Raw genomic sequence first — 14552 nt, forward strand, 5'->3', positions numbered from 1 at the left:
CAATGCATCATGAGGCCTCATTTGTTCCACTGCACCATCATGTGGAAAATGTCATGACAGAGAGACTTCTGAGATAAAACTGAGAATCGTGCCAACTGCAATTTTTTTCTTTGATAGCCAGAATCCTTTTGCGTAAAACGGCAGGGAGTTGCGATATGAATGAATGTGCGTGTGTTACTTGAAATAATAATTGCTTTACTTTAGACATTGACACACAAACAAGGAACAAGATACACCTTTCATTCATTTTGTTGAGGGAATGATGTTCTGTTGGTACCCAAGTTCTTTCGAACAAAGTTTACACTTCACTTTTTAAAATATCACCAAGTAGAAAACACTAAAACGAGGGATTCAATGTGTTGTCACAGTAGTTTACAGTATATATTTGCACTGATTATTGTAATTTGTACCATTTTAGGAAAGATCTGCTCAAAATGATCCCAGATCATTGCAAATTTCCCCATTGTGGGACGAATAAAGGTATTCTGATTCTGACAGGGGATGTGTTCTTCTTTTTCGTTGTGAACGGTGCGTCCAATGCAGAACAAAGGCGATTGAAGGTACGAGTTGGGTGCGTCAGTTTATATATATATATATTTATATATATATATATATATATATATATATATATATATATATATATATATATATATATATATATATATATATTTATATATATATATCATCAGAGCACTTGCTGACGGCTGCCTACTCGGGCGCCATCTTGGACTCCTTTATAATATTGCTGGTATATTAGAACTCAGCTATATTTATCATGATCATTCAGTTTTCAAAGTTTGCGACGCTTTTGTCCTGTTATTGCATACACATTTATTCGGAATTGCTGAAGAAGACGTGGCACATCATGAAGCTTTTGAATGTAATTGATGGTTTCCTTATCAAGATGGTATGATGAGGTTGGTGGTGAGATTAAGAGGATGATTCAATCAGATCTCCACTAAGGCACATGAACGAAAGGCACATAAAGTGCTAGATTTAGTGAAAAAACACAAAATGATGAGGCCAAAGGTAGACGCTGCCATGATTCATTGGTTATTACATACAGTGCTACAGTAAATGAACTACAACTTGATGTCTTTTCCATCTTCTTCAAAACATATGAGAACGGGAACAATGCAGCATAATTTTGGCCATAAAGAGCTGATGGGACTTTGTAAAGAGATGATGGGACTTTGGTCACATACAGAAATCCATGGACTAAACACGAGTGCCCTCGTGTGGTCATTCGTCGCTATAACGACTGAATATGTGGGTTCCTTTTTGGATGACCATTAAATGAAAATGCAGCTTTTTTTCTTGACAGGTGAAAGCTATTCTTCGGTCTCATCATTTGACCGTTTGACCTCTCAGAAAAAGTGGCGTTTGATTGTTTGTTTTCGTTTACTAGTTTCTAAGATTAGTGATCATAGCTATACTTAATAGTGTTATTGGGTTTATTTTGGAAGGCCACTGGTTTGTTTATCATCTATATATACACATGACTATCCTTTTTTCCTTTTTTTTTCAAAGTAAAACAACGTTTGGAAGTAATTTTATTAGTGGTTTTGTGAACACGATCAATGTCGGTCGGGACTAGGATGACTCCAGCAGGTTCCCTCTCAAGTAATAAATCCATGAGCAAGTACTTTGTGCATCTGTGCCCTGGTTGGTGATGGTCAATTTGCCAATAAATGGCCCTGGCGACCCTCCTTCGGGGGCCACAAAGTACACCTGGATGGGTTGTGTTTTTTTAGAGAGGAAGGTGTCTGATGCTTTGACTGCAAAGCAAGGGTTGTCCACCTGCGAAACAGACTGCTGTTTAGTTACATACTGTATAGTTGACAAGAATAAATATGTTTTAGAAGCTGGAGTAAATTGATAGTGATGTCATACAGTACCTGAAAAAAAAAGACTGTGGTCTGCAGAAACACATTTTTGAAGGGGATCGAGATGCTACGGCCATTCCTAATGTTGAACGGGCCTTGTGTTTTGGAAGGGAGGCCGACTCCATGTAATAGAAAGACGTATTCACCCCCGATTCCAGAAGACAGGTGAAGCTGGCCTTTCACTTCTCCAAGCTGATATGGCTCAAAACAAACCTCCACACTGACTTGAGATCCTGTCTGGTTACCTGGCAATGCAGCCACAGTCTTGTTCACAAGAAACGCTGGGCAGTCAGTCTGCAAGTGGATAAGAGAAAACAATGGGACATAGAAACAAAAGACGTTGTCCATGAAATTCGTTAAAAGGGACATGATGAGCATTTTTTAAAACAATTCTTAACTGTGGGTCCATCTGACTGTAACATGTGTAACTGTTGGCTACCCTGCACTGTCAAGTCCAGGGATGTCAAACTATTTTTTTTTTTGCCGCAAGCCACATATTAGTTGCAGTTTGTTCTCGAGGGCCATTATGATTTTCGGGAAATCATTAGAATGTTTCATCTCCTCCACATATTACATACAGAATGCACAACAAATTAATGAATGACTAGTTTTCAAATCTGAAGCCAAGAATAATGACTGTTATTGTGCTTTACATACAATAAAAAAAATGTTCGGGCTTTAGTAAGCATCGTGGCCCTAATTGACATGTTTGATTTACATTTGTGGGCCGAATAAAATGAGGTGGCGGGCCAGATTTGGCCCCCGGGCCATGACTTTGACACCTGTGGTCTAGTCCTTCATCGCAGGTGTACTATACAACGGAGTCAAGTACGTAGTGTAGATTTTAATGGGGAGAATCACTCCTCTACTATGGCACTATTTATCAGGCGTCGTGAAAATTAAATCAATAAACACACACATTAAATAATGATATTATACCTCCCACAAGCTAGCCATTTTGCAGCGATGATCCTCTCACATGCAAATGAGACACTATATTTGCTGTTGAGTCAATTGATCACCTGAGGCCCATGAGTAGCTTCTCATAGGGGAGTGACCGAAAAGACAGTTAAAACATGTTCACTTACAAATGTAAGCACTACACTTCATACAATAGAAAATTATTGTGCTGATCTGTGCATGTGGTACAAACACATCACCACACATATACACCATACATCCATTGACAACTTCAGGAAGTAGTCAAGGATGTATTTTGCTGCAGAAGCTAATGCTGTTAAATATAACTGGTTACTGTAAAGTGTCCTTGAATGTTTTGAAAGGCGCTTATAAATGAAATTTATTATTATTATTATTATTATTATTATTATTATTATTATTATTATTATTATTAAATTGTGCTAATCTATGTAAAACTGCAAATTTGCATATATTTTGTCTTTGCTGTGATATGGACAAAACAGTGTAGTCTGGCTGTTGCCTGAAAGAGGTAGATTGAGTTTTGGGCATTTTTGTGGGGACATTTTATTGTGGAAATGAGATGATCTGTCAGAAAATGTTGTAAATTGAGAAACGGGCATTCAGAAGTCTTGATTAATTTCACATTGATGTCTAGGGAGGCACTCGGGAGAGACACAAATATACAAACTATGAAAATGTCACATTGTTCATACACCCTTTGAAGAACAACCGACACCATTTTTTGTTTCCTAACTGACATTAGAAAAACGTTTTATACCATCTAAAATACAAAAACACGGAGGCTGATATTTTTAGTCAAATACACCAATAAAAATGAGTTCAAGTGTCCCAAAACTACTTCAAAATGACCCAGGAGTTTCATAAGGTCCCGCCCCCTTGTTCGTGACGTCACGCCAGGTTGTCTTGCCTTGCTCTAGAATCAAAACAATGGCTTCAGATTCGGAGAAGATGCTTACTTGTTACTCATCCAGTTATGAATATGATTCAAATAGTTCTGAAGAGGAAAGCAGAAATGTTTGCAATCGATTAAAGAAGTCCCCCGTATCAATTCGAGCCGTCAGGACTCTAATGTAGCGTCCCAGAAAATGCACAAGATGGCGCCCAAGCTCCGTTGGAAATTGATCCGTTGGGCTGATTTGTCTGCTGGGAATTTGTGTCAGCCAATATCAAATAGTAGTCTTGGTGCAACACACAACGATTCACCATTGCGTTATTTATGTGTTTTCCTTCGAATTTCGCCATCAACACGGATCAACACGAGGTTTTCAGACCAAAGTACCCAATGCATTGTGTGTCGCTTTCTCGGTCAGGGGCGTTCCAGACGTGACGTCACGTCAAGCATCATCATCATCAAAACAAGACTTCCTGAATATTCAGCACGAGTCTTAAAACGTAAATGTATAGCTAACTATATATATATTTGTAAAATATGCTCAGTAGAAGTCATTTGAAGTGATTTTACAAATTATGGACACAACTTGTCCGGAGGTGCTTTAAATTGCATTCCTACCTTGCAAGCATATTCTGTTTTGAAGTGAGAGAAGTTGAGGAACTTTACAGCAACACTGTGGCTGCTCCCCAGAGACGCACTGAATTGAACAGTCTTCTCTGGTGGTTGAGGCAGTGCTCTGAGAAGAAGACCGTAGTGAAAGTAACCAAGATCACTACAAAAGAGAGACAGACGGGAAGTCGTCTCGCCGACACGGAGGGGCTGGTAGTCGAAGGTGAGCGCACCCTAATGAGAGAGAACACATCAACGGTGCTTGAGGGTTCAAACCAAAGCACATTGAGTATGCCTTGTATAATTGTTTACCTTTGACAGTCCCGGGACTGTGTGCAGACTTGGCGCACTAATGTCAGGGCATTTACAGTCAACTGTGAGGCAGATCGGTGTGGAAAGGGGGTTCTCCACTTCTATGGTGGCTGAAGTCTTCTCGCGGATATTTGACACCAATTCTATGACAGACAAATCTACCGGGCTGGTAACCTTGAAGTTAATGATGTAGAACAAGTACTCCCCTGATGCTTCATTCAGAAATGTCACCTATGGAGAGAGGATTGTGTGACTTACAAAAGTAGTTCAATTCAAACTCAAATGTATGTGACCGTTCAAACCTTGGCATTGTACTGGCCCTCTCTGAATGTGTAAAAATGGATCTTGTAGTCCTTCTTAGACAAGGCCGGGACATCAATGTAATCACGACCCTTCAGAGACACTGTAGTATCTGGATTTTCAGGACTTAGAAACTCTATTATTACAAGGAACCTGGGCACATATAAACATTTATGATGGGACTCTGCATCAACACATTGGATTCCACAACGTATCAATTGCAGATATCCCGGCTACAACAACAACATATATTTATTTATAATAATAATAATGCATTTGATCTGTAAGCGCCTTTCAAAACTCTCAAGGTCACTTTACAGTAATTTTTTTTTCTGTGGGTGAGCAGCGGCAGGCACACGCGCCAGCATTCACTCAACCCGGAATAATTCAAATTTACCAAGGATCCACAACTTTTAAGATTTTGGGTCAAGGCACTTGTTTTTTTAAAAATGTGACTGTAAAGAAAGGCATAGAAGTGTGTTTTCTTTGTTTGATATGTTTCCTATGCCATTTTTTCAGGGGACACCTACTGACTCCAGCCTTAACAAACTTTTATGTGTATGTAGATACGTATGCGGTTAACCTTTCTGGGGATAGCTGCAATATTGTGTTGATGTGAAGCAGCCAATGAAAAAAAAACAACAACAAAAAACACAAAAAACATGGAAAAAAAATGGGAAAACAACAAAACAACAAAAACAGAAAAAAAACATGTAAAAAAAAAAGAGCTACCAGAGATTTGACAAACATACGTGGAAATAAAGCAGTAAATATGCTCTACATGCTTTACCGTTTCTGCTTTGAGAGCCAGTTAGTCACAGGGAGTATCTGTGTGTGATGAGTCTTGGCAGGTAGTTCATGTACAATTGTGCTTTCTGCTTTAGGAGGTTCAGCAGTTCCTTGTAGCGAATACAGCATGCCAGCTCCATTGGGGAATGAGAAAAAAACTGATCCCTAAAGATAAAGAAATCAGTCGATCATATTAGATATGGCATTGTGAAATTATATGGAAGACTAATTTTCTAAAAATATCTCTGTGATCACCATTACTGTTGTCAGAATTTACATCAAAATGTATCAGATCGTGCACGCAGGAAAATTCATTAACTTTTTTGTTGCTGTTTACAATTGCTACTTTGGAAAAAAATTGCAAAACTTTGCTGAGTTGATAGCTTTATCTTTTGCATTTCAAGTAACCTTGTTTTGCCATCTTTTGGTTGTGTGTGCATCTGTACTCTTGTATTGCAATTGACCTGGTGAACTTTGGGCCCAAATGCAGGAATGCAAGGAGGGTTAAAAACAACAATGATTTAATTTCAAAAGATAAAGGGCAGGTGGTGGTCAACTGGATAGCGCATCAGCCTCGCAGTATAAGGGCGGAGGGTTCAATTCTGGCTCCATTCTTCCTGTGTGGGCTTTCCATGTTGTTCGTGTGGCAGGTTAATGGTGTGAGTGTGAGTGCAGATGATTGTTTGTCAATGTGTGCTATCACAAGAAAAAAATCATTTACCCTTACAATTAAAGCTAAGGACATTTTATTGATTAATCTACAATTCAAGATTTTTTGGAATACTAGAGAACTCAAAGAACATCAACGCAAGTACGTGGGAAACATGTAAACCGCAGACAGAAAGACCAGGACCCGAAATCGAACCCTGTACCTCTGTGCCGTGAAGCCGACATACTAACTCGTCGTGTCAGATAAGTTGATTGAACATCAACAATTAAACATATTGAAACAAAACTGTCAATGCAATTGTTCATTTACCGAATGTTTCTTTCCATCAATAGTCATGGTCAGTGGTCTGTAGGTGACAACATAGGCGTTGCTTTGGAGAGGTTCAAGAACCACAGACGGTGCAGCTCTCCAGTGCTTGCCATTTATGACAGGCCGTATGGTGCAACGCTGATTTGTTGGGTTGACCACAGACAGCGTCTGGGTGTGTGTGCCACGCACTGGACAAGAAAAATTGATAACCTGGAAGGAAATAAGAGAGCAACATCACAATTTTGAACAGAATAACAAAACATAAACAATTCCAAACTCAATATATCTAACCAAGATGAGTCCCGGGTCATGCCACTTATGAGTACATTTACATCAATCCACAAATGTCTACCACTTAAAAATATTTTTGTCCAATATTGTACAGATGAGCATCAGCAGTAAAAAACTGCCCGAATGAAACAAACCTCTTTGTTGGAAGCGGCTGCAATGCAGGAGCCCGTCACGGTGAGAGTGATGGGTGACGCCAAGCCTTCGACGCAGCAAGTTAGGTTTTCATATCTTAAGTCATTATTCAAGCGAACTGGGGAAAATGTAAATTCTAAAGGAACCTCCGTTCCTGGTTGGATTGAGCCTTTACTTGGATGGATGGACAACTCGGGAGGAAAGTGTTCCGTTTTCCACTGAAACCTTTTTTTTTTTTTTCACAAAGCAGAGGGGGATATGGTTAAAGTCAGATCAGATTAGGAGACCTAGACAATGGAAATTGCAACAGGTGGATTTGGTAAAATGACAATTTCTGAAGTTATTCTTACCGGGCACAAAGTTCTCCTGAGTTGATGATGACAACTTTCTTTTTGCCCTGACAATGCTGGACAACTGCTCCAAACCCCAGATGGTCCAGTTCGAGACGCACTTCTACACCCTGAAAATATCAATCAGAGAAGGATTATCCAACCTCACGATTAGCAACGAACCGTAACACAGTTGTCTCTTAAATTTGTGATTTGATGCATTTCTTAATTTAGTGTAGTCTATATTATTTTACAATAAATCATAATAATTCCAATTTGAAATACAGGCATAAAACCAATTTAAACACGTGCACATGTTGATTACATCGACGTGTGTCAATTTGCAAGAGAGATGTCAAAATATCAAAGCAGTGAGTATCTGCCTCCTTCGTAGAGTCAAGAAATGTGCTCGTTCACTCACTCACTCACTCACTCACTCACTCACTCACTCACTCACTCACTCACTCACTCACTCACTCACGCACGCACGCACGCACTCACTCACTCACTCACTCACTCACTCACTCACTCACTCACTCACTCACTCACTCACTCACTCACTCACAAGAAATGAACAAACATTTCAGAAGGGGGTTGGGTATCAAATGTTCAAGTTGTTTGCCTTGCGCGTTTGAACCGTACCTGGCAGCATCCCTGTATAGTCAGCAGGGGATGTAAATAGCTGTCAATCTCAGCCTTCAGCTCAGCAGTAAAGGGTGAAATACGCTGATGGGGTGTGAACAAAATCTCGACATTACATGATCCTTGAAGACATTTGAGGTACAGCTCGGCTTCAGGGGTGAATGACAAATCCTGAAGTTGAATAAACAAAAGAAGATGGTATGAACTTTATGAGACTACTGTATTTTGTTGACCACTCCTAATAATTTAAGTCATGCTTCCATACCTTGGTGTCGAGATGTGGTTTTTTTGTTTCTAGCAGCAAAGCGAAGGCAATGTCCAAACTACTTCGGTTAACAAGCTGCACCCGTTTTACAACTTTCTGACCAGGTGTCAGATTTCCAAGTTTCACCTTCTGGTGCTTCGGCGCCAATACACCCAACTGGAAGTAAGACGACAAACATAGTGCCAAGTGGATGAAGCTTGTATCTTCAATTTCAATAAAATGTTCAAAAGCTGTATGAGGTGTTAACATTGGGAAAATTGAGCAAATATTGTTTCTGAATGTGTCAACAGTGTTCTCACCTTCAATTCAATTCCTTGTCCCCAAATGTCCACCCGTTGTTTGATGCAGCTGTTTATTAAGAAGATGATGTTTTCATGGTAACGGCGTGGCTCACGGGGGTAAAAGGTGATCGGCACCTCCACCACTGCACCCGGGCACAAAACATCTGGTTTGAATCCAATATCCAGGAACAAGCACTTTTTCGATTGACACTTGACACTGAGGAATGGAATCACATGCATGATTGACGACGCTCCATGATGTTTCTTGAAGAGACGTGTGGGAAGTGCTACGAACCTGATGTCCCTGTTGCCTTTATTTTTTAACACAAGAGTGTGGGATGCTGGCACCATGCCAGGAATATACACAAAGTTCTTGCCGAAGTTGTACTTGGTGAAAGAGAATTCAAGTTCGGGTGACACACCGCTGCCTTCAATTGCGATGGTAAACAATGGACCTTTATTCACCTAAAAGAACACAAGCAGGAGAACTTAAAGAGTGCAAGAGTCACATGGGGTGGGTGATGCTTTCAAAGTGTCAAACTTAGCCTTATTAAGAAGATACAATATACTGAATTATAAAGTTTAAAAAAAATCCCAACTGCCCAGAAACAGAACTACCCCATTCGAGTCAACATACTATATTGGCAGTCCCGTGACACTACTCTCAATCACTAAAGTCTGTTATTTGTGAGGTAAGACTCATATGTTCAACTTTTCACAAACACAATAATACATTTAATGTGATATACATCTAATTGTGTTCACATTGACCATTTTGGACAATTTTGTGCTTGCAACATTGTGATATCAGCCCACGTTTTCTTGCTTTTCCAGAATATGTGAGTCCTAATGCACAACCATGTGTCAACAACTGGTTTGTTCCAGTTTCAATTGGATCTCACCTTGATCATCAGTCTGATATCTGTGAGGGTACAACTACTCCGAGGAGAAAAGAAAATTGCAGACTGTAGCTTCTGTCCAATAGGGACGGTGGATTTTTTGGGTTTCGTTACTAGATGTTGAAGCAGCTCACTTGGCCCATCCAGTTCAAAGTTTACATCCATGTTGTGTCTCCCCGTATTGGTCACCAGAATATTAAAGGTGGCTTGCTCTGAAATCCCCACCTATTGTATACACATGTATCACGTGATGTACAACTCACGTTTTCCAGTGTCGTGGTTCCAGCATCACCGTTGTGAAAAGGAATTCTTACCTTTCCAAAGTCTAAAGTATCTGAAATGTCAGGACTCAGCTCTCTGAGGCCCCCATCCGGATTTTCCACTTGAACAGAGCCAGCCATTTTAAAACATTGTGCCTTGCAAGTGAGGCTGAGTAACTCGGACTTCCTTTTCACCCTCAGGGTTATTTTGAAGCTCACGTAGCCCTGTCGGCAAGGACTGAAGGACACTAACAGGGGAAACCTGCATCATATGTCATAGGTCAGACTTCATTGTGTTGAAGTCATTTCTTTGCCATAAAATCCCTTTTATTTGTTACATTGACATTGAAGTGGATGCTTGAACGTCAATCACCTATCTTTGGCTGGCACAGTGCCAGACATTGGTTGCAAAATGAGGTTGGACTCCTGGTCATCGCAGATTAACGATGGCTGTAAAACAGTGAAGTGAAATGGTTCCTTTTCTCCATTCACTAGATTCACTGTTTGTGACACTTTATTACCTAAAAGAAAGGGAAAAATACTTGACAGTGAGATTTTATTTAATTTGACTTGATTTGATCTTCGTGTATCTAAAACGAAAAATACAAATAAAGACCCAACACAAATAAGTAAAACAATAAGGCCTGTTTTGACAAATACAGACTACACTTTAATAAGTGATTTGATGCCAATGGGTGTAACATACCAATAAGTTGTTCACCAAAGTCAATGTGAGGTATTTCAAAGTAGACGAGAGGTTCTCTCATGGAGCCCACACAAAGGAAGGGCATGGACAGAGACAAGGTCTCAATCACAAAGCTCCAGAATGACTCCACATCATTAACCCCCTCGGCTACATATTTAAAGCACATCTATTTAAAAACAGAAAAAAAGATTATGTTGAAAGTGAGGTAAAATCATGATTCTTCAAGAGATCCAAACAGCCGCATTGGGAGATTACAGGGGGGAGATATTTCCTATTGTAATAATAATAATCATAATAAATTTCATTTATAAGCGCCTTTACTCTCAAGGACACTTTACAGTCACAGGATATGTTTTCTGTGGATGAGCAGCGGCAGCCACACACGCCTGCGTGTATGGTGAAACAAAAAAAAAAAAAAAAATCAGTGTCATAGTGTTAAGCAGTCCTCCCCAGGAAAAAAATAGTACAGAATGAAAAATTAGGTAAAATTCAGGAAGCTTGGTCAACCAATGCATAAGCACATCTAACTACACCGTCAAGACGTTCTGGGTTCAAATCTTAGCATAGGTTGTCCTGTGTTGGCTATTCAAGCAACTACTGTACGGACTTTCTTTACCGTACACTCAGTCCTTGCTATTAACACAGAGCACTGGGACCGTAACGGACCTACAAATAGTCAATATTTGTATATAATCGAGTGGAATGTATTGGGAAAATAATACACACAAAATATGTGGCGCTATGGGGGTTGAATGTAAAATATTGGAAACAAGTTGAAGAATAAAAATCTGATTGTTTAATGCCAAGAAATATTAAGTTGTTAAAAAAAAGCACAGAATATCTCTTTAGCGAATAAAATTCTGTTTGGTGTCTTATACCGATGTGTTATATTGCAGACTGGATGTTCTTAAATGATTGTCAAATTATGACATTCAGACCTATGACTGACTTTGCATGGAATGCAGATCCAATCTGTCCTATCAGATTTGTGTAAAATCTTCTGAGTGCAATTCCTCCCCATGCTTGTGTCATCTCTCCAACGTCCTTTACCATGTTGCAGTAACACCCATGTGAAAGCATTTTATGAATCTCATTTGCCCTTGAGAGTGTGAGTCTAAATGTCTAGTCGTGCAGTGACTGACTGGCAACCAAGAAAGGAGGGATAGAGACCGTGACCCAATGACGGATAGTATAAAAATTGAATGGTGAATGGTACTAGTAGCAGTGACGTGCAGTCAGTGGAGGCAGGTGAGGCAGCGCCTCACCTGTCATCATGGAAAGCTGTCATGGAAATATCAAATGAAAAAATAAATTAAACAGTTAGATGTATTTAGTGATTTGTACTTTAAAGTTCTTGTCCATTTAACTTCACCGTTTTAGGATTTTTTTCAAAATCGCTGAATTTACCGTTCAAATACTAAGTAGAGACGAGCGGTGACGTCATTGATGACGTCAGTGCCTCACCAGCCATGAACCTCACCGAACGTCACTGACCAGTAGTGATTTACAGCTGGAACACTCTTATCAAGGTATTAAATGTCAATAATGCTAAAATAACAAACTCTCTGTTCCTTACCTCTGACTTCTCCCCAGGCAGAATGCAACCATGTGGTGTGAGGCAGCTAAATGGACTGTTACGAGTGTCTTCACATTTCCATTGGAATGAATATGCTACATTGGTTGGGTTCAACACAGTAAAAGATCTGTATAAAGAATGGGCAGAACAGTATTTATGAGCACAATTCATCGCCAAGAACTAAACATCAGATGATAAATTAATATAGAGTATTTCCTTCACCTTTTTGCTGGGGTGAAGAGGCCAAGAGTTTTACATTCTATCACTCTGGTGGTAGGTTCCAAATAAGTCCTGAACTCAGGATTGCGTCGGCTTCCGCTGATATAATCAGAGGGTTCAAGGTCAAAGTGGCAGTGGGGCAATGTGCTGCGCCCACAAAATGAGATTGTTGGCCTCTGAGCCCCAGCACGTAAATTAGGGATGCTGAAAATTGTGCATAAACACGGAGAAACCATCATGCAACTGTTTTGATATCCCATTGAATACACTCATTAATTTTTTTACGAGCTCAAATTACAAAGACAAACAAGAATATTTAATGCCCCACTTGATTGACTAACAGAAAAGGCAGTACATCTTTCAATGAAAGACACAATTCTGTTGCAGGCTTTGTTGTCAGTTACCTTGGAAAAATTACTTTGCTGATTACATGATTTTAAAAGTAGTTATTTTATATACGTTGTGGTCAGTAACTTTATTCATAGTTTGCTGGCACTGCACTATATACAGTGTCCTAAAGTACGACTTCTATATAAAAAAAATAATCTGTACAGGCACCCAAAAACTGCCCTTTCACTAATTGTGTTCATTTTCTTTTAAGCTGTGGATGAAAACTTTGGTGCATTAGGGCTTGTGGTCAGAAGATGGCAGTAATGCACTGAACATATTTGCCAAGCTCCAAGAGTAAGTGTTGTTTATACTGTACACCACTGGTGTCAAAGTCAAGGCCCGCGGGCCAAATCCGGCCCGCCACATCATTTTTTTTGCGGCGCGCGAAAGCAAATCAAACTTGTTAAATTCCATGATGATTGCTAAAATCAGCCAAAATTTCATATTTTTGGATGTCAACCACAATAAAAGTCATTATTCTTGACTTCAGATTTGAAAACGAGTTATTCATTAATTTGCTGTGTGCTCTATATGTAATATTTGAAGGGATTTAAACATTCTAATGGGTTCCCCAAATTCATAACGGCCCTCGAGAGGAAACCATAACTACAATGTGGCCCGCGGCAAAAAATGACTTTGACACCCCTGCTGTACACCATAATTAGTGTACAGTATATCCAACTACAAAATATGCGTTTGTATGAGAATTGTACACTTCAAAATGCATGAAAAAAAGATTACTTTCAGATATGAGGAAACCATAAAATAAAATGCAATGGGAGCAGCATTATGCTCCAAACCACTTTTATGTTTTTGTTCTTCTTTATGATGCATTTATTGACTGAAATAATCACAGTCCAGAGATTATGGTACAATTATAATTTCACGGTAAAATCAGAGCATTGTTATAGTTTTTGCTTTTTTGAATGTTGCTGTGCCGATGCGAGTTGCTTGTTCTGTAGCCACAAAGGGACACAAGTCTTCTTGTGCCGGTCCCCAGAGGGTTGTGTCAGGAAGGGCATCCGACGTAAAAGCTTGGCCAAAATAAACATGCGGATCAAACCTCTGAAGATGGAGAACACTGATTTGCTGTGGCGACACCTTGAAGGGAAAAGCCAAAAGAAAAAGAAGAAGACTTCAATTACCTGCAAACGAATTTCCCTTGGAACTGGCCTGCTTCCATAGGTGAAAAGCAAATGCAGAAACTTTGGGAAGCACCCGGCAAAATGGCCCCAATACTTGGCTCCACAGAAAAATAATGCATATGGGGGATTCCCATCAGAAGAGACCTCTCAGTGGTCAGCGTGCTGGGAGGCTGTTCCTCAGTCAAGGTATTTGATGATATGCCACCTGAATATGTCAGAGGGTTCCATATTAGCAGCATCAAGATGCACAAAATGAGTTACAACATCAGACCACTCGTGATGAACAAATTAATGATATCAGATACAAGAGAGGGTGAGGACTCGTCACCAACTCAAAAACAAGACTTCCGGAATATTCAGCGCAAGTCTTAAAACGTAAAATATAGCTATATGCGGTGGAATCTTTGTAAAAAATGCTCAGTCGAAGTCATTTGAAGCCATTTTCCAAATTATGGACACAACTTGTCCGGACACGTTGGTTGTCCTTTAAGAGCCACTTTCCCAAGTTGTCATTGTTGCACTCTCAAATTGAACTTTATTCAATTTAAGGGGATGGAGCACGGCGGCCTGGTAAACAAGTGGTTAGAACGCCGACTTCACAGTGCCGAGGTTGTGTGTTCAAGACCTGATCCGGCCTCCCTGTGTGGAGTTTCCATGTTCACGCCTGGCCTGCGTGGGTTTTCTCCGGGTCTTCCGGTTTCCTCCCAC

General features: G+C 39.9%; 1 protein-coding gene across 1 annotated transcript in view; it reads right to left on the minus strand.

Annotated features, from left to right (window-relative positions):
- Positions 1 to 1540: 1540 nt before the first annotated feature.
- Positions 1541 to 14552, minus strand: part of hydin (HYDIN axonemal central pair apparatus protein) — a 73321-nt gene continuing 60309 nt past the window's right edge. The window contains 20 exon segments of the mRNA XM_088997454.1: positions 1541 to 1800; positions 1899 to 2180; positions 4339 to 4563; positions 4642 to 4872; positions 4944 to 5094; positions 5732 to 5895; positions 6710 to 6919; positions 7135 to 7357; positions 7483 to 7592; positions 8104 to 8274; positions 8369 to 8524; positions 8668 to 8866; positions 8945 to 9114; positions 9552 to 9773; positions 9863 to 10070; positions 10182 to 10329; positions 10515 to 10680; positions 12091 to 12217; positions 12313 to 12513; positions 13845 to 14049. Coding sequence (XP_088853580.1) covers positions 1594 to 1800; positions 1899 to 2180; positions 4339 to 4563; positions 4642 to 4872; positions 4944 to 5094; positions 5732 to 5895; positions 6710 to 6919; positions 7135 to 7357; positions 7483 to 7592; positions 8104 to 8274; positions 8369 to 8524; positions 8668 to 8866; positions 8945 to 9114; positions 9552 to 9773; positions 9863 to 10070; positions 10182 to 10329; positions 10515 to 10680; positions 12091 to 12217; positions 12313 to 12513; positions 13845 to 14049 — 3776 coding nt within the window. The 3' untranslated portion in view covers positions 1541 to 1593.

Source organism: Hippocampus bargibanti, linkage group LG05 (assembly GCF_051943395.1).
Source record: "Hippocampus bargibanti isolate YZ-2025 linkage group LG05, ASM5194339v1, whole genome shotgun sequence".
Taxonomy (NCBI): Eukaryota; Metazoa; Chordata; class Actinopteri; order Syngnathiformes; family Syngnathidae; genus Hippocampus; species Hippocampus bargibanti.